Source organism: Grammomys surdaster, unplaced genomic scaffold, assembly GCF_004785775.1.
Source record: "Grammomys surdaster isolate TR1022 unplaced genomic scaffold, NIH_TR_1.0 126109, whole genome shotgun sequence".
NCBI classification, from domain to species: Eukaryota; Metazoa; Chordata; class Mammalia; order Rodentia; family Muridae; genus Grammomys; species Grammomys surdaster.
The window spans coordinates 2,086,581-2,103,874 of NW_021620917.1; the positions used below are offsets into that span (position 1 = coordinate 2,086,581).

Consider the following 17,294-nt stretch of genomic DNA (forward strand, 5'->3'; position numbering starts at 1 on the left):
TGCTGAGGTGTGAGCAGGGCAGGCTGACAGCAGTGCTGAGGTGTAAGCAGGGCGGGCTTACAACAGTGCTGAGGTGTGAGCAGGGCGGGCTTACAGTAGTCGTGATATGCAGGTAGGACTGCTTGTCTTGGTTCACTTGTTGTTGGATCCTGGGTCACTTGATGCTGTCACTCTTTACTGGGTCCCAGGACTGGTGCTGGCAGGCGGCCTGGATAGGGAGGTTGGCATCTTAGCTGCACTGGTTGTCATCCACCAGCACCTGGTTCCTGGCTCTGCCAGACTGGCCATTCTGGGCAGGAGCTGACCAGTCAGCTGAGTGCTGCTTCATTGCAAGTTGAGGGAGGGTGGTCTGTCCCATGGGTGCCCTGTCACCCAGTCCTTGAGTTCTCGTGGGAGAGTGGCCAAGTGTCTGGCTCAGTAGTGGAGTGGGAGAGGTGCTGGTGGGACACACAGGCCATCTGCAGTGACCGGAGCGCTGGTCAGGGCCACTGCTGCTTTGCTTCTGGTTACCAGAACATTGCATTTCACCTTGACTACTGTGAGCTCTGAGTTTCCAGCCAAACTGGAAACTTCTGGAAATGCTAATTCTCTGAGAAGGTGTGGCCTCTGCAGTGCTCACTAGGTTTTCTGACCTTTTCTGTTTCTGTTGTTTTTTCTGTTTCTTTCTCTCTCTTTCCTTCCTTCCTTCCTTCCTTCCTTCCTTCCTTCCTTCCTTCTTTCTTTCTTTCTTTCTTTTTTTTCCCATTTCTTCTTTTTTTTTTTTTCTTGAGAGAGAGAGATGGGGGCAGAGGGAGGGAGGGGGTCTGGCCATGTAGCCCATGTAGGCCAGGCTGACCTTGAATTCACCTGGCTTATAGATGTTTTGGTTGAGCTTCTTGCCCAGAGATTTTATTTGGTTGGTTGATTTTGTTTTGCTTTGCTTTGTTACTTTTCGAGACAGGGTTTCTCTGTGACAGCCCTGGCTGTCCTGGAACTTATTCTGTAGACCAGGCTGGCCTCGAACTCAGAGATCCACCCATCCCTGCCTGCTGAGTGCTGGGATTAACTACTACTCAGAGTTATTTTGTTAAAATATAACAAAATGTGATGTAAATGAAAATACCTCAGAGGGTCTGGAAAGATGGCCCAGTGGTCAGAGCACTTGTTGCTATTACAGAGGACCTGATTTGAGGCCCCTTCTGGCCTCCCGTGCACTGGATGCTTGTGATACACAGACATTCATGCAGGCAGAATGTCCTGACACATGAGATAGACGTAGATGTGTAGGGTTTTGTTGTTTGTTTTTGAAAAGGCCTCAGGTGTGTTGGCCCCTTAACTCTGCCCATTCTCTTCAGTGACTGTCTGAGGTCTCCTGGAAGTGTTGGGTCCCCTGTGCTGCTACAGGAGGGTCTGTGACAGTCCCACCCTCTGCTCTAGGGAAGCTCAAGACAGTGTCCAAAGAGCAGCAGGGTCTACTTGAGGGCAGGCTGTCACTGGGTACAGCCACGTCGGGGTCAGTGTGCAGGGAGGTGTAGCATGGTAGAACTGGGGGTCGAGGGGATGAGAGGCCCAAGCTGGATCTGGAAGGCTGGATTTGGTGTTGAGAGAGAGAGCAGCACTGTCCCCAGTACACGGCCAGGCTGGGGTTCAGTGAGACTGGGAGGGGTGAGCAGAGAGCTTGTGTCTGCAGAGGGACCTAAGCTGGGAGGCTGTGTCCTCAGCGTGGAGAGCCGGGCTGATTGGCAGACTGACTTAGGGAAGGTGGACTTGCTGAGCTTTAGAGCATGGGGTTCTGATCCTGTTGTCGGCTGGGAAGGAACCTCAGAGCAGCTCTGACCTTAGGATGGGCATTCCAGACAGTGGAGGCTGTAGAAAGGAAGGAAGAAGAGGTTCTGGTGAGGGTCACAACAGAGCCTCTGGTCTGGGTAGGGAGGGTGTGGCTCTAGCATCTTGCTGCCTTAGACCTTGGGGCTATGATCCTTTGAATCCTAATGAGCTATTGAAAAGCCATCTTGGTGGGGCCTGTGTGTGGAATGCAGTCAGAACTCAATTAGAATTGACATTTTCCTGGTGGCCAAGTTGCTGTCCTGACAGAGTGTGGTGAACGGGCTCAGGCCCAGGATGGCCTAGAGGCTGTCTTAGTTGGGGTTACTCTTGCTGTGATGAAGTGCTGTGACCAAAGCAACCTGGGAAGGAACTTCCACATCCTGTTCATTATAGAAGGAAGTCAGGACAGGAGCCTGGAGGCAGGAGCTGATGCAGAGGCCATGCGGGAGTGCTGCTCGCTGCCTTGCTCCCCGTGGCTTGCTCAGCCTGCTTTCTTACAGAACTCAGGACCACCAGCGCAGTAACAGCATCACCCACCACGGCTGGGCCCTCCCCCGTCAACCACTAAGACAATGCCCTACAGCCAGATATTATGAAGGCATTGTCTCAGTTGAGGTTCCCTCCTTTCAGATAACTCTAGCTTCTGTCAAGTTGATATAAAACTAGAGCCAGCACAGAAGCCAACCTCTGTAAGCCTCGAGTTCTGAGGGCTTAGGATTCTGGATGCCACATGGAGAATTTGACATGGTCCAAGGTTCCAAGTGTATCCACCCATCCTTGGTGGGATGATAGCTTTATCTCTGCTGGTCCGTCTCTCTCAGTCCTGGGCTAGATCCTGCTAACCATCATTCCCTTCCCTGGTGTCCTCTGTTCCAAGTTGACCTCCCAGGAGCCCTGACTCAGGATGGACAGAGCAGCTTCTGGAGTGTTGGGCTGACAGGCGTGTGCTCTCAGACTTGTAGCATTTGGGAGAACAGGCCAGAGGCCCAAGTGATAGATAGCACTGGGCTTAAAGCCTGTCTTAATCTCTCTCCTTGTGTTTCAGCCTGCTCCAGCTGGTGATCTCGGGCCCGGTGCAGCAGTCGCCACACACCGCTCTTCCCCCTGGATTCTACCCACATATCCATACTCCCCCACTGGCCTATGGGGCTGTGCCAGCCCACCCAGCTGCCCACCCAGCCCTGCCTTCGCACCCAGGGCACACCTTCATCTCAGGTGTGACCTTTCCATTCAGGCCCATCCGCTAGGCTGGCCCCTCCGAGCCAAGCCGCCAAGCGGCTGTGTGCCTTGTACCTGGGCCAAGGAAACCTTTGGAGAGAGGGGTGCAGGCCCCATGGACAAGGACCCCTGGTAGGCAGCAGGTGGTCCCTCCAGCTGGCAGAACCATCTTGGTACTGATGTCCCAAGTTGCTGTTGCCAGGGTGCCTCCTACCTGGCCATATTAAATATCCAGATTGGATGACGAAAGGGAGTGAGCTCCGCCCTCTGCAGAGAGCGCTGCAGGTGCTTTTCGATACACCTGTAAGTTCGCCTCCAGGGCAGGCTGGTGGGTAAGCCGCCTGCAGTCCGTTTGCCCTGCCTCAGGAATGTGAAATGTCTCTGCCACCAACACCGCTTTTCTGCAGCTCCATGAGCGCAGAAGGCAGAGGGTGAGACCCAGCTGGTATGCAGCACTGGGCACTGCTCAGGGACACCTGTTGGGATTCCCCATCACCTTGGAAAGGATCTGTGTTTTATTGGGGGGTGGGTATCTCTAAATTTTCCTTTCATGTGTTCAAAATAAATTTTTTCTAAACAGTTTCATAGGCATTGTGGGGTTTTCATTTTGTGGTGCTGAGATTCAGCCCATGGTGTCGCACATACTTAGCAAGTGTGTGTTCAGTGAGCTATACCCCAGCCCTATGGAACATACATCTTTAGTTAAATTTTAAGGATTTGATGTGTATGGATTTCATGTGCATGTGTGCCTATGTACCATGCATGTACAGTGCCCGTGGAGGCCCGATGATTGTGTATCTCTGTGTGGGAGCTGGGAACTGAACCCAGGGCCTATCAGCAACTTTCCACTTTATACTGTTGAGACATGATGTCATTCTGATCCCGTGGCTTGCTCTCTGATTATATTGTGTTATTTGTGTGTGTGTACACGGCAGACATGCATGCTAGCCTGCACATGTGCAGGTCTGCTTGGGGGTCACTTGGGCCCTCACACTTGGCCGCAAGCTGCTTGGTTGCAAACTCTTGTCTGCAAACCCCTCAGCTTGCTGTTTCAAGCTTCAGCAAGCCTGTCACCACCCACACTGTCTGGGGTTACAGGCTCACGTGTGGTCAAGCTCAGCCCTTCTCTCGGGTTCTGGGCATCAAGCACAGGTCCCGGGCTTTTGCAGCAAGGCACTCCAGTGGAGCCATCCCCCAGCCCTAGCTACTTTGGACCAAACCTTCAGCCTCTGTTTCCACTTGAGACAGGGTTTTGGTCTCTGCTCAAACTGGATGCCCAGACTGCTTCCGTCCTGGGATCAGTCCTCTCTCCGGTACCAGGGATGGTACTCGGGGATACCCCAGGACACTGTTGGACGGGATAGGCTTGTATTCTTCCTAACTTTAAGGAAGGAACACTCACATCCCTGTGCCTATTAGAAGTGACAGATGTCAAGAGCAAATGGCAAAGCAGGACAGGATTAAATGAGAAGTGAAGAAATGGAATCTTCAAGACTAAACTGGAAGACAGCACCAAGCCAGACAGCTTAGGAAAGTGTGTGTGTGTGTGTGTGTGTGTAGCAGGATATTTTCCTGTTACATTGCATTTGCAGTGGAGCTCGGTGATTGAGCAGTAGAAGAGGTAGGCAGAGTGAGGAGTTGGGAGGAAGGGGAAGAGGAGGAGGAAGGAGGAAGAGAGCTAACAACCATGGAGGAAGATGGATGGGTCAAAAGCAGTCCTGGGTAACATTTATACCTAAAGGTTAGATATTGGGTAACAATTCTAATTGTGTGGGTGTCTTGTTAATTGAACATTTACAGATATATAAATCTCTCTCTCTCTTTTTTTTTTTTTTTTTTTTTTTTTTTTTGGTTTTTCAAGACAGGGTTTCTCTGTGTAGCCCTGGCTGTCCTGGAACTCACTCTGTAGACCAGGCTGGCCTCGAACTCAGAAATCCGCCTGCCTCTGCCTCCCAAGTGCTGGGATTAAAGGCGTGCGCCACCACCGCCCGGCTTATAAATCTTTTGGTTAATCTTTAAGCTTTAAAAGTCTTCATTCTACTGGGTACCGTGAGCATGGCAGATATTATCAGGGGCTCAGCTGAGCTTTGTGGGGGCAGCGTGGTGGATTGCCAGAGCCAGCTACCACACTGGCATCTCGTGGGTGCCAGGGCCGGTGCTTCTAGCTAGCCGGAGCCGCGGTCTGAGCGAGAACAGCGGGAACATGGCGGCTGCCTGGGAACAAGCCGGACCGAGCACCGTTTTTTAAATATCTCCCGTTCCATGTGTGTGTTTATGATATGTGTTTATTTATGTGTGACTTCAGGCACATGTATGCCACAGCACACATGGAGGTCAGAAGACAAATTTGGGAGTCCTCCCATCTGGGGATCTGGGGTTTCAGACTCAGGTAGTCAGGATCACACAGCAAGTGCCTTTCTCCACCAAGCCGTCTTTCCGGCCCATCTACCTTAAGTTTGAAACAGGATCTCTCACTTAATCTTGTGCTCAACCATCTCACTAAGCTGGCTGGCTAGCGAGCTCAAGGAGGCTCCTCTCTCTATCCTCCTTACTGCTGGAGTTACAGGTACACAGCCCTGCGCATGGCTTTTACATGGGAGCTGGGGATCTGAACTCAGGTCCTCAGGCTTGTGTGAGAGGCCCTTTACTGAGTCATCCGTCTTTCTAGCCCCAGAGTGACTGTTTGAGTCACATGGATGTGTCCTGATGAGAAATGGAAGCAGGTGTCGAGCAAGTGCTTCTGATGTGATGGCAGAGTCCCCCGAAATGTGAAACATTCTTAAAAAGCTTAAAATGATGTCTGTCTGTACACATGTGGGTGCAGTGGCCTGAGAGGTCAGCAGGGGACGTCTGATCCCCTGCAGCTAGAGTGACAGGTGGTTATGAGTCACCTGACTTTGGGTGCTGGGACCCAAACTCAGTTCTTCTGCAAGAGCAGCATGTGCTTCTAACCACTGAGCCACCTCTCCCTGTTCCATTTTTGGTTTTACGAATATTGTCACCATGGCGTTTGTATATAAATTTTTGTGTGCACATGTCAGTTCTCTTGGGATTCAGCATGCATGCACACAGGCCAAGTACAGAATTATTTTGATAAGGAAAAAAAAACCCTGCTTGAGTAGCTATACATAGGAGCCAGGTGGGTTTTTTCCTGTGGCTGGGATAAAATACCCTGACAAAGGCAACTTAATGGAGAACGGGTGTCTTTAGCTCAGGCTCCAGTCCAGCAGTGCAGAGAAGCCAAGGCATCGGGACCTGGAAGCATCTGGCCACATCACACACACGGGCAAGAGCAGAGAGAATGAATTAATACACACTAGTGTTCAGCTCACTCTTCAAGGTCCAATCCAGAGCCCAGCTCATGGAGTGTACTGCCCAGAGTCAGGGTGGGTCCCTCCACCACAACCCAGTTAAAATCCCCACACACGTGTGCCTGCCCACAGGCCGACCTGTGGGAGACAGTTTCTCATTGATGCCCCCTTCTTCAGTGACTCTAGAGTAGTGGTTCTTACGCTGTGGGTCTCAAGTACTTTGAGATTTAAGGAGCCTTTCAGCAGGGGTCTCATATCAGATATCCTGTGTAGCAGATATGTTTACATTATGACTCATAACTAGCAAAAATTACAGTTCTGAAGCAGCAACAGAAATAATGTTATGGTTGGAGGTCACCACAGCCTGAGGAAGTGGACTAAAGGGTCACAGCGTTAAGGTTGAGAACCTCTACTTTTAGAGTATCAAGTTAACCAAAAACAGCTTTCACACGGGCCAGCCAAGTGTAAACGCATAAGTCTTTAGAGACTGTTCCAATGGTGTCAATGCCAGGATTAGACTCCAGGAAGGACTGAATGCTACAGTACACTGGAGAACACAGAGCTGGTTGCTGATAAATTAGGTGTCTGGGTTAGGTGAGCGTTGACAAGTGTCACAGTTTGAATGCAAAGTGTCCCCAGAAGTGCGTGTGTGTCTGCACACTTCGTCTGAGGCTGCTGTTTTAGGACATCGTACAACCTTTGGGAAGTGGGGTTTAGACAGGGGAAGGTCAGTTTCAGGAAGGCGGTCCTTGAGGTTTATAGACGCACCCCATTTCTGTCCAGTCTCTGATCCTCCCAGATGTCCCCGCCTTGCCCTGCTGCCATAGCTGAGATGCCTGCTGCCACACAGGAGGATCAGGTGGGAATAAGATTCTTCCTGTCTTTGCACAGATGTGTGCGTGTGTGCATACGTGTGTGCATGCACATGTGCGTGCGGTATATGTGTATGGTGCATGCTTGTGTGTACATGTGTGTGCACTTGTCCGAGTACACACATACAGAGGCCAGAAGAAGACACCTAGACTCCATCTCTGACACACTCTGTCATATACTCTTGAGATGAGGTCTCTCACTGAACCTGGAGCTCAAAGCGTTTTGGCTAGGCTGCCTGACCATGGAGCCCCAGTGGTCCCGCCCTCTCCACTCCTGGAAGCCTTTTACATGTGTGCTGGGGATCTGAGCTCAGGCCCTCATGGCAGATCCTTTACCCCCCAGTAGATCTCCCCAGAACTTACCTTTTATATTTATTATTGTCGTTGCCATTGTTGTTATAATTTTTAGACCAGGCCTCATATAGCCCAGGCTAGCCTTGAATTTGAAGTACTATGTAGCTGAGGATTACCCCATCTCCCCCTCCACTGTGCTAGATTCTAGGCTTGCACACAGTGGTGGGCTTTGTTTGTTTGTTTGTTTTGATCTTCATGCACTTCGCCTGGTCTCTGGATTGTGAGCTTCCAGGTGTAACTGTTCAAAGCCGGTGTCCATCTTCGCAGAGTCCCTTCCCAATTGCTGTCTGCACTTTCTTTGAGCCTGGAGTTACCTGAGAGACAGAAAACTACCTTGTGTGCCAGTCTAGGGTTCCTTCTGTCTCCATGGTTTCAGAAAAATAAGACTGACTGAGGAGCAGGCTCACTCCTGGAGACATACTCAACTCTGATTTCTGCAGTCTTGCCGAGTCTACGGCACCTGTGTGGCAGCTCAGTTCATCTGGCTGACCGGATGCTTTCAGCTCCAGAGCCTTCCTCCTAGTGATCTTGGCCAGGACCTAGACAGAAGGGAACCCGTAGTGGATGCCACTGACAGTGACTGCTGACTCTGAACTCCTGGGTTACCACCTTGCCACCACATTTCTTGTAGTGGCTAGAACTGTCCCAGTCATGGCTGTGTGGTCAGCAGCCGTCTGCTTCTTCCTGACAAAATTCCTGCCAGAAACTATACAGAAGGGAGCTTGGAGTGTACGTCAGGTGATAGAGGGCTTGCCTGGCATTCACGTGACCTTGGGTTTGATCCCCAGCACTGAGTACACGGGGCATGGTGGTCCATGCCTGTATCCCAGCACTTAGGAGGTAGAAGTCGGAGGATCAGAAGCTCAAGATCTACATGGTGAGTTTGAAGCCAGCCTGGGATACAAGACGGCCTCAACAGAGGGGTCTCTGAGCTTGAGGTCTGGTCTACAGAGCAAGTTCCAGGATGGCCAGGGCCACACTGAGAAACCCTGTCTCAAAAAACTGAAAGGAAAAGAAAAATTAACAATAATGCTGGTAGTCAGCTCCATGGACAAAAGGTGCTTGCCACCAAGCCTGACATCCTGAGTTTGATTCCTTGGACCCACGAGGGAGAAGGAGGGGACTTATATGCTGTGGTACATGCCCCCCTGCCTTGCCCCAGGGAATAAATGTGATTTTAAAACCAAAAAGAAAAGCTAGATTTCTAATCAGTTTGACTGGGTGTGAGGCTGAGACAAGAGACAGATGTGCGAAGGGCTGCCAAGAGAAATCACGGCCCAATCAATACAAAAAAAAAGAAAAGAAAATACAGCCGGGTGGTGGTGGCGCACACCTTTAATCCCAGCACTTGGGAGGCAGAGGCAGGTGGATTTCTGAGTTCGAAGCCAGCCTGGTCTACAGAGTGAGTTCCAGGACAGCCAGGGCTATACAGAGAAACCCTGTCTCGAAAAAAACAAAAAAGAAAAAAAGAAAAGAAAATAGTGAGTATATCAACATCAGAGTGGTTAGAACAGACAAACTCAGGAGAAAATTCCTAGGCTCAGCCCCAAAGACAATGCCTTAAGTGTAACCATGGAAACAGTAAACATGCATTCATCCAAAGCTGCAACAAAACCATAACCACCAGAATGGGCGCTGACTACACAGGTTAGGGGCACAGTCCTGATGAGACCAGTTCCAGGGTCTCCCGTCTACCCAGACTCCTGGCCAACTGGTTACAAAGTCAGGATTTCCCATGGTCCACTCAGGTTTACTGTGCACTAGATCAACACACAGAATTCAGGAAAGCACTGGTTGAGTGGGTGCCGGAGATCAAGGAGATCAAACTCCGGGGCTTTTGAACGGCTTGGCAAGCATGCACCAACTCTTGCCTTCACTCATATCACAGCCAAGCACAGAGGTGTAGGCCTGTATCCATGCTTCGGAGACAGAGATGGCTGATCCCTGGAGTTTAGTGGCCAGTCAGTTTAGCTAATCAGTGAGGGATCCAGGTCAAAAAATAAGGTGGAGACGGGCTGGAGACATGGCTCGGTGCTGCCCCCTTGTGGACTCCAAGGCACCTACACTTGAATATCCACATGCTCACACACAGGCACACAAATAAATGCTCATCATGTTTTTTTTTTTTTTTTTAAGGTGGAAAATGATTGAGGAAAATACCCGGTATTGACATATGGCGTCTACATGTATACATATACACACATACAATAAGGGCCATGGATGGGAAATGCTTCACAATGGCATCTTGTATGTGGTAATGACGCAAAAGTAAGCAATGGCTTCCAGAAATCCTCCCACCCCCATCAAAAGCCTGCAGAAGGGTCAGAGTGGGGCAGAGCAAGGGTCAGGCAGCAGAAGTGTCCTGTGCTGCTGCTTCTAGGCAGGAGAAGGAAAGAGGTTTAGGACAAGGAGGTGGCCAGAGCCGTGACAGGGAGGGAGCTGCTGGGTGAGGTGACGGTTCTCAGGCCAGGTGGGAGAGCAGAGGGGCTGCCTGTGTGGAGGATGGGAGGGCCCCGTGGGTGTGGAAACACTCCTGGGAAGAATCCAGCCATGCAAGCGAGGGAGTGGGGAAGGAGCCAGGCAAGGGGACTGGGAGATGGCTTAGTGGGAGTCAGAGGTTTCAGGGCAAGCATAAGGACTTGAGTCTCCAGCACTCATGTAAAAAGCCTGCATACTGGCAGGCTCCTAACCCCAGTGTTGGGGGGTGTGGGGGATGTGGCAGGGGTAAGAGGATGGCAGGGGCATGCTGCCTGCCAGCTTGGCTTCAGGTTTAGCGAGAGACCCTGTCTCAAAGGAATAAGCTGGGAAATGCTGAGTAGAGGGCACACAACGTCTTCCTATGGCCACTTTAAATGAACATATGGGCACACACTTGCATGTGCGTGCGCGCGCACACACACACACATACATACATACACACACACACACACACACACGCGCACATGATACACGGAGGATGCAAACACTAGGGCCTGAGGTCTCTGGAAGGGGCTCCCATCCACTTAGGGAGGGAAAGACACGCCCACTCTTTACCTGTCTGCTCAGCTGTCCTCGCACTGCTGCCTGGCAGCCTGGCTCTACCTTCACGATGGAGGACTATCTGGTGCCTCTGGTTACCTGGCTGCCAGAAGCCCTTGTCACTCCAAGTTACCCTGCCTCCAAAGCTGGGTCCCTACCGGTGTGCCTGCAGCTCACATCAGCTCTGGCCCTCTGCACAAATTCTCCTTGTAAGCGGGGCTGCTGGTCTGCAAGTCAGGCATTTTCAAGGCAGGCTTGGGGATTCTGAGAAGAGGAACAGTGTGAATTGGAGACTATACTGTAAGCAGAGAGACAGGAAGAACAGGGCTGTGACCCCAGGAAAGGCTCTTGTCCCCCTTTTGGGGACCTCTCTATAGAGGCAGCTTTGGTTTTGCCAGATCTTTGAGTTTTTCAGAAGTTGTTTTTTTTTTTCCATTTATTTATTTCTGAGACAGTGTAGTACAGGCTGGCCTCAGACTTGCTAGGTAGCCAAGGATGACCTTGGGCTCCTGAACCTTCTGCTGAGTTCTGGAATTACAGGTACGTACCATGCTGTGGGTTTTATGCACTACTGGAAATGGAACCTAGGGCTTTGTGAGTGCCAGGGCGCTCACAAGGCTAACCTCATCGTCCCCTGCCTCTTTTCTACAGAACTGGAACAATGTTTCTTATGTGAATTCTCCAGAAGCCTGTGGTCTGCTAGTAAAGTTGAGTGAGGGGGAAATACACATGGTCAGCTCAAGCCTCTTGGAAAAGAAGCACACACACCTCAATTCCTATTCTTACTCTTACCCCCAGGCAGGAAACTTGTTACCTCAACAAACAAACAGGGAAAAGCTACTGGAGCTGCCTTGGCTCAAAACCCCTGGGAGGGGGCCTCTCCACTCCCCTCCTCCTGGCTGGAAGCTGAATGAGGGGTCCTCTGGCTACTGGAGAGAGCAAGAACCCAAAAGAGATACCAGCAGGACCTTCAGTTCCTGAGTGTGTCCCTGATGAAGCTGGCACAGTATCTACCTGTCTATCTCTGCCAACTCAAGAGTCTGGGTTGGCTATTCTGAACCTCCTGAGGTCAGGAAGGGGCTTCCCCATTAACTAACTAAGTACGTGCTAATTAGCCCCATTGTACCCCCAGTCAAGAGAAGGGCGCCCTGAAGCCACGCCTATGCTTCAGAGGATATGGGAGCGGTGGCTGAAAGCCCCCTTCCTCTTCCATGCATGCAGCCTCAGTGAGAGTCGCCAACTGTGGTGCACGGACACGCGCACCGCACCAGGCGATGCGTTGCGGCGTGCGCTGCGCCCAGCATCGGCGGACCCTGAGAAGCACGCAGGGCCGACCATTTTGTCCCCATCCCTTCCCACACCTCCCCCCGGGGGGTCCCTGGTGAGTGGCCGGGTTGGGAAGGGTTAAGCCCACAGAGCTGACGGCGCGGCCTAGAGAGGCAGCGGCGACCATGGCTAAGGCTAATGCAGCGGCCACGGTGGTGGTGGCGGGGGCCGGGGCGCGGGGGCGCGGCGGGCGGCAAGGGCGGGGGACAGGATGCGGATGCCGGGGGGACTTCCTGTGCCGGCCCCCCAGCGCCCCCGCCCCGGCCTGGCCTCTTCCCGCACGGACGCACAGCACGGGAGGGCGGGAGAGCGATCGGGAACCTGGCCCTGCCTTGATGCCCGCCCCCTCGCACCCCCCCGCCGCCCCCCCCCGTCTCCCGGCACCTGTGGCGGATGATCATCCAGGACCATTGTCACCCAGTTCTCACCGAGCCAACCTAGAGCCCTAGTTTGGGCCCTGCTGCGCACCCGGACCAACCCTGATCCCTGCTTTGGATTCGGAGCCCTGCCTCCCTTCCCTGTCCCTACGTGAGCGTCGCCACCAACTTCTGCCTGGGAACTCCACTCTGCACCTTGTCTTGGCCCAGGGCGACCTCCGCTGCTCTGACAGCGACGACCCCGCAGAGTGCCTGTAAAAGGTTCTCCCAGGGGTGGTCAGAGCCTCCGTGGCTCATTGTAGATGGAGGTACCTCCGGAAGGAGCAGGCTGAACGGCCGTGGCCTTCACTTTGTGGCCACTGGTGACCACACCTCCCCTAGCACAGAGGCTGCTGCCGGCGGGAAATGCTGTTCCAGGTGAGGCCTGGCGGGAGATCCTTGCAGGCGTGCAGAGCTGCTTCTCTAAGGAGGGCTTCTAAAAGCCAGAGGGACATGTAGTCAGCTGGCATGGGGGAGAGGGGACTTCCGAATGTGCAGACCTCTTCTTCAGAGTGGACTCAGGACAGGAGCACAGGCCTGCAGAAGGCTCCTGCCATGGGCTACAGTGCTCGGGACACCTACCTTCCCAGGGACTTGAGGTAGCTTTTGAAGCCTGGGGGATGGTCATACTTTGGAAGGGGACAGGAGCTGTGCCCAGGGCTACCCTCAGGTGTGCCACAAGCTTCCAGCCTTGGGAGAGGTTAGTTCCCACAGTTATGTGTCAGTGTTGGGGCAAGAGGGCCACTGGTGAGTGCAGGTGAATCCCCGTATACATCCAGCAACTAGCAGCTTCGCCTGTTCTGTTTAGGAATGGGGTTCAGCTACCATCACCTCCCTTCTGAACAGCTTCCTTTATTCCTCGTAGCACAGCCTGCTCCGGGAGACCCTGGTGTGACCGCCAGGATGGAGCTGGGCCCAGCAACAAAGACTTTTGTGTTGGAGCTTCGATGTCTTGAGGATGGGGGTCCAGGGCCTGACACCCTCTCAGGTGAGGGTTGGGTGTGGAGACAATGGGGACTCCCAGCAAGGATTCTTTAGTTGAGCTGCAAGCTGGCACAGTCCAGACCGCCACAGAGGGACCCCATGTGTGACCAGCATATTCACGCCTGCTAAACCCAGCTACCTTGAAACTTGACTTAGGACCTGTTGAGGTGGCTGTCAGGCCAAGGTCTTGCTGGAGACAGAGACACCTTGACAGATCCAGTAGCCTCACCCCTGACCCTGGGCTGGCTCTAACCTTTTTTCCCCAGGTGCCACCCACCATCTCCCACCTGGGGCTGGAGGGTTTTTCTCTGTCTATGATGCCTCAGACACTGGCTGAATGGCTTCTCTCCTGTCCTTACCTCTACCCGGGTCTCATTTTCTCAACATCTGTCTCCTTCCTTCCACTTGCCACACAGCGGCTCCCAGGGTGTGGAACTTCCCAGTCCCCTCCCTGAGACCCATGCAGGGGTAGACAGCCTTTAAGGATGGACAGGAGTCAGTTTTCACATTCTGTGCTTTAAAGCAAGTGACAGTGTAGGGGACAGGCTTGAACAGAGTTGAGAGAACCAGGAAGAGCTGGACGTGGGGACATTTGACTGGAATTCCTAGAACTTGCAAGAGTCAGGCAAGAGGGTCACAGTTTGACAGCTTGACCTGTTTAGTGAGCTCCAGGCTAGGGCTATATACAATGAGACACTATTGCACAGCAAGTGAGTGAGCAAGAGAGAGAGAGAAAAAGAGAGAGAGAGAGAGAAAGAGAGAGAGAGAGAGAGAATATATATATATCAGGAGAATTAGACTAGAATGATAAAATTGGGCCCTATGAATTGAACAAAGACTCTTTCCACTTGTAAATTTAACACTAGCAGGCATATACTTGAGGTGACATCTAACTACATGGCCAATAAAAGGCTTCTGTGGAAACTGCTGTCCCAGGAAGTCAGAGTGACCAAGTGATCAAGCTAGAAATGAGGAGATTCACCCCTAGGTGAGGTCTGTCCCTGCAGAGGAGGCAGGAGAAAGAAGCTCTAGGGACAGCTTCCCATAGCTGTCTCCATCTACAACCCAATACTCAGCTGCTCTGTAGAAGTGTCTCTGAAAAAAAGAAAAAGTGCTCCAGGGGCTGGGGAGGCGGCTCAGTGGGGAAAGTGTCTGTCCTACAAGGCTTGAGGACAAGAGTTTGAGTCCCCAGAATTCAAGTAGAAACATTGTTATCATTCATGTCTGTAATCGGGGTACTTCTGTGGTGAGGCAAGAGACAGAGGCAGGAGGATCCTTGGATGCTCCAGGGCCAGCCGGCCTGGCTGCCCTGTGCAGCGGCAGACAAGAGACCCTGCCTCAAAATGGAAGGTCAGGTCCAACACCCAAGCCTGTCCTCTGACTCCTATAGGTGGGCTGCGGCACCTATGTTCCCACGAGCACACGCATGGGCTGCGGCACCTATGTTCCCACGAGCACACGCATGGGCTGCAGCACCTATGTTCCCACGAGCACATGCATGGATGGACACACATGCACTTATACACAAGACACACAGATTTTACAAATACATTCAACAAAGGTAAGATTAGAAACCTTGTTTTTGTAAAATATGATTACACGGAACTATCTCTGTGTGTGTGTGATACGTGTGGTGTGCGTGTGTGTATTCATGTTTCTTGTCTGCATTTGGGAGCTCGTGTGGATGGGTGTGTATAGACATGCGTGCATGTGTGTTTGGAGGCCCCACATTGCTGTCAAGTCATACTGGATCACCCTTCCACCTTACTCATGGGACAGGGTCTCCGAATCGAACTCACAGCTTATCTGTATGGCTAGTCTTCCTGTCCAGCTTCTGCCAGGGATCTCCTCTCTCCATCCTCTGAGGCTGGAGTTACAGATGTGCTGCCGTGCCTGACTTTTCAGTTAACTTCTGAAGTACAGACACCCTACCTGGCCCCGGGCTTCCTTGATGCATCAGTGCTTTCTAGAAATGGCTTGCTATATCTTTATAGAAATGGCTTGTTCTTCACAGACAAGGCAAATTTCACTTATTTAAGGTGTGACCGTTGTCTGGCGGTGGTGGCACACACCTTTAATCCTAGTCCTTGGGAGGCAGAGGCAGGCAGATCCCTGTGAGTTCAAAAGGCCAGCTTGGTCTATAGAGCTAATTCTAGGACAGCCAGGGTTATGCAAAGAAATCCTGTCTCAAAAAACCAGATAGATAGATAGATAGATAGATAGATAGATAGATAGATAGATAGATAGATGATAGATAGATAGATGATAGATAGATAGATAGATAGATAGATAGATAGATAGTGTGACCATAAATGGCTCCAGAGCTCAGCCACTGGAATAGCTGGTCTCCCTGCACTAGGAGCCCGACACATTTCAGGGAATGTTGCTAGGAGCCCCAAGAGCTAAGCGTTGGATGAGTTTGAAGGGGGCTCAGTGGGAGTCTGAGTGGGGTGACCAGGGGGACTCTGGGAATGTTTGTCCTGTTGTTATTGCCACTTGATCTCACATTTTTGGGTCCCCACTCGGAGCCCCTTAGTGTAGCCTTTTGGGGGTCTTGTCCAGATCCCTGCCCATCAATCCTTCTCTCCTGGCTTCCTGCCATTTCCACTACAGGTGGCAGTGGTGGGAATGAAAGTCAGGAGGAAGAAGAGGTTCAGGAGGGGAGCGGCCATCCTCAGCAGCCAGTGCTGGCAGCCTCTATGGGGGCCTGTTACTATTTTGAGCCAGAGCAGGAGGAACCACAGGACTTGCGAGTAAAAAAGCCACAGCCAGAGCTAGAAAGACAGCCCGAGCACAAGCAGTTGCAAGAGCAGCAGCCTCAGCCTCAACTGTTAGGACCCCAGCCAGAATTGCAGCAGCAGCAAGATGGGCAACAGCAGCGGTCTCTGCCGCAGCCAGAACGACAGGAAAACCGGTCTATGCAGCATCAGCAGCCAAAACCACAGCTGCAGGTGGTGCCGCCAGGGAGACTTGGACAAGAGCAACCTTTGTTGCTGCAGCCACATGAGACAATGCAGCTTCCAAACCAAGCACTACAGCCGTTTCAACAGCAGCAGGAACAGCTGCAACAGCAGCAAATTCTACAGCAGCATCTCATGCAGCAGCAAGTGTATGAACCTGAACCACAGCAGCAAGTCCTGCTACTGCAGCAGCCGGAGCAGCAGCAGCAAGTGCAGGAACAACTTCCATTACAGCAGCCAGTGCAAGAGCAACAGTCAGAGCAGGAGCAGCTTCTCCAACAAGAGCAACTATTGGAAGAGCAGAGGCAATTGCTGTTGCAGCATGTGCAAGATCAACTATTGCAGTTACGGCAAGTGCAAGAGCAACAGTGTTTGCAAGAGCAACAGCTGTTGCAGCAGCAGCAGCGGTTGCAAGAGCAACAGGAGCAGTTGCAGCAGCTGCTACTCCAACAGCAGCAACTGTTGCTGCAGCAGGAACAGTTGCAACAGCAACACTTGCAGAAGCAGGGACAGTTGCAACAGCAACACTTGGAGCAGCAGATATTATTGCTGCAGCCACAGGGACAGCTACAGCATCATATATTGCTACAGCAACAGGCAGAGTTGCAGCAGCAGCTGTTGCAACAGGCACAGTTGCAGCACCAACTATTGCTGCAGCAGCAGGAACAGTTGCTGCAGCAGGAGTTGTTGCAACAGCAGCAGGAACAGCTGCAGCAGCACCAGCAGCTGCATCCTCCTCCACTGCAGCCAGAGGAGGAGGAGGTGGAACTGGAGCTTATGCCGGTGGATGTGGGGTCTGAGCAGGAGCTGGAGCAGCAGCGGCAGGAGCTGGCGAGGCAGCAAGAGCTGGAGAGGCTGCAGGAACAGCAGCAGCTGCAGCTAAAAGTGCAGGAGCAGCTGCAGCAGCTGGAGCAGCAGCAGCAGCTGGAGCAGCAGCAGCAGCTGGAGCAGCAGCAGTACCTGGAGCAGCAGCAGTACCTGGAGCAGCAGCAGCTGGAGCAGCAGCAGCAGCTGGAGCAGCAGCAGCAG

The 17,294-nt window shown here is 52.3% G+C and overlaps 2 protein-coding genes across 4 annotated transcripts in view; both read left to right on the forward strand.

Annotated features, from left to right (window-relative positions):
* The window catches only part of CUNH7orf26 (chromosome unknown C7orf26 homolog), a 13,173-nt gene extending 9,564 nt beyond the window's left edge, over positions 1-3,609 (forward strand). For all 3 annotated transcript variants that reach the window (XM_028756159.1, XM_028756160.1, XM_028756161.1), the window contains exon 6: positions 2,852-3,609. In XM_028756159.1, the coding sequence (XP_028611992.1) occupies positions 2,852-3,053 (202 nt within the window). In that variant the 3' untranslated portion in view covers positions 3,054-3,609. The remainder of the gene's footprint in view (positions 1-2,851) is intronic.
* Positions 3,610-13,185: 9,576 nt separating this feature from the next.
* Positions 13,186-17,294, forward strand: part of Znf853 (zinc finger protein 853) — a 5,266-nt gene continuing 1,157 nt past the window's right edge. The window contains exons 1-3 of the mRNA XM_028756106.1: positions 13,186-13,309; positions 15,919-16,259; positions 16,521-17,190. Coding sequence (XP_028611939.1) covers positions 13,225-13,309; positions 15,919-16,259; positions 16,521-17,190 — 1,096 coding nt within the window. The 5' untranslated portion in view covers positions 13,186-13,224. The remainder of the gene's footprint in view (positions 13,310-15,918; positions 16,260-16,520; positions 17,191-17,294) is intronic.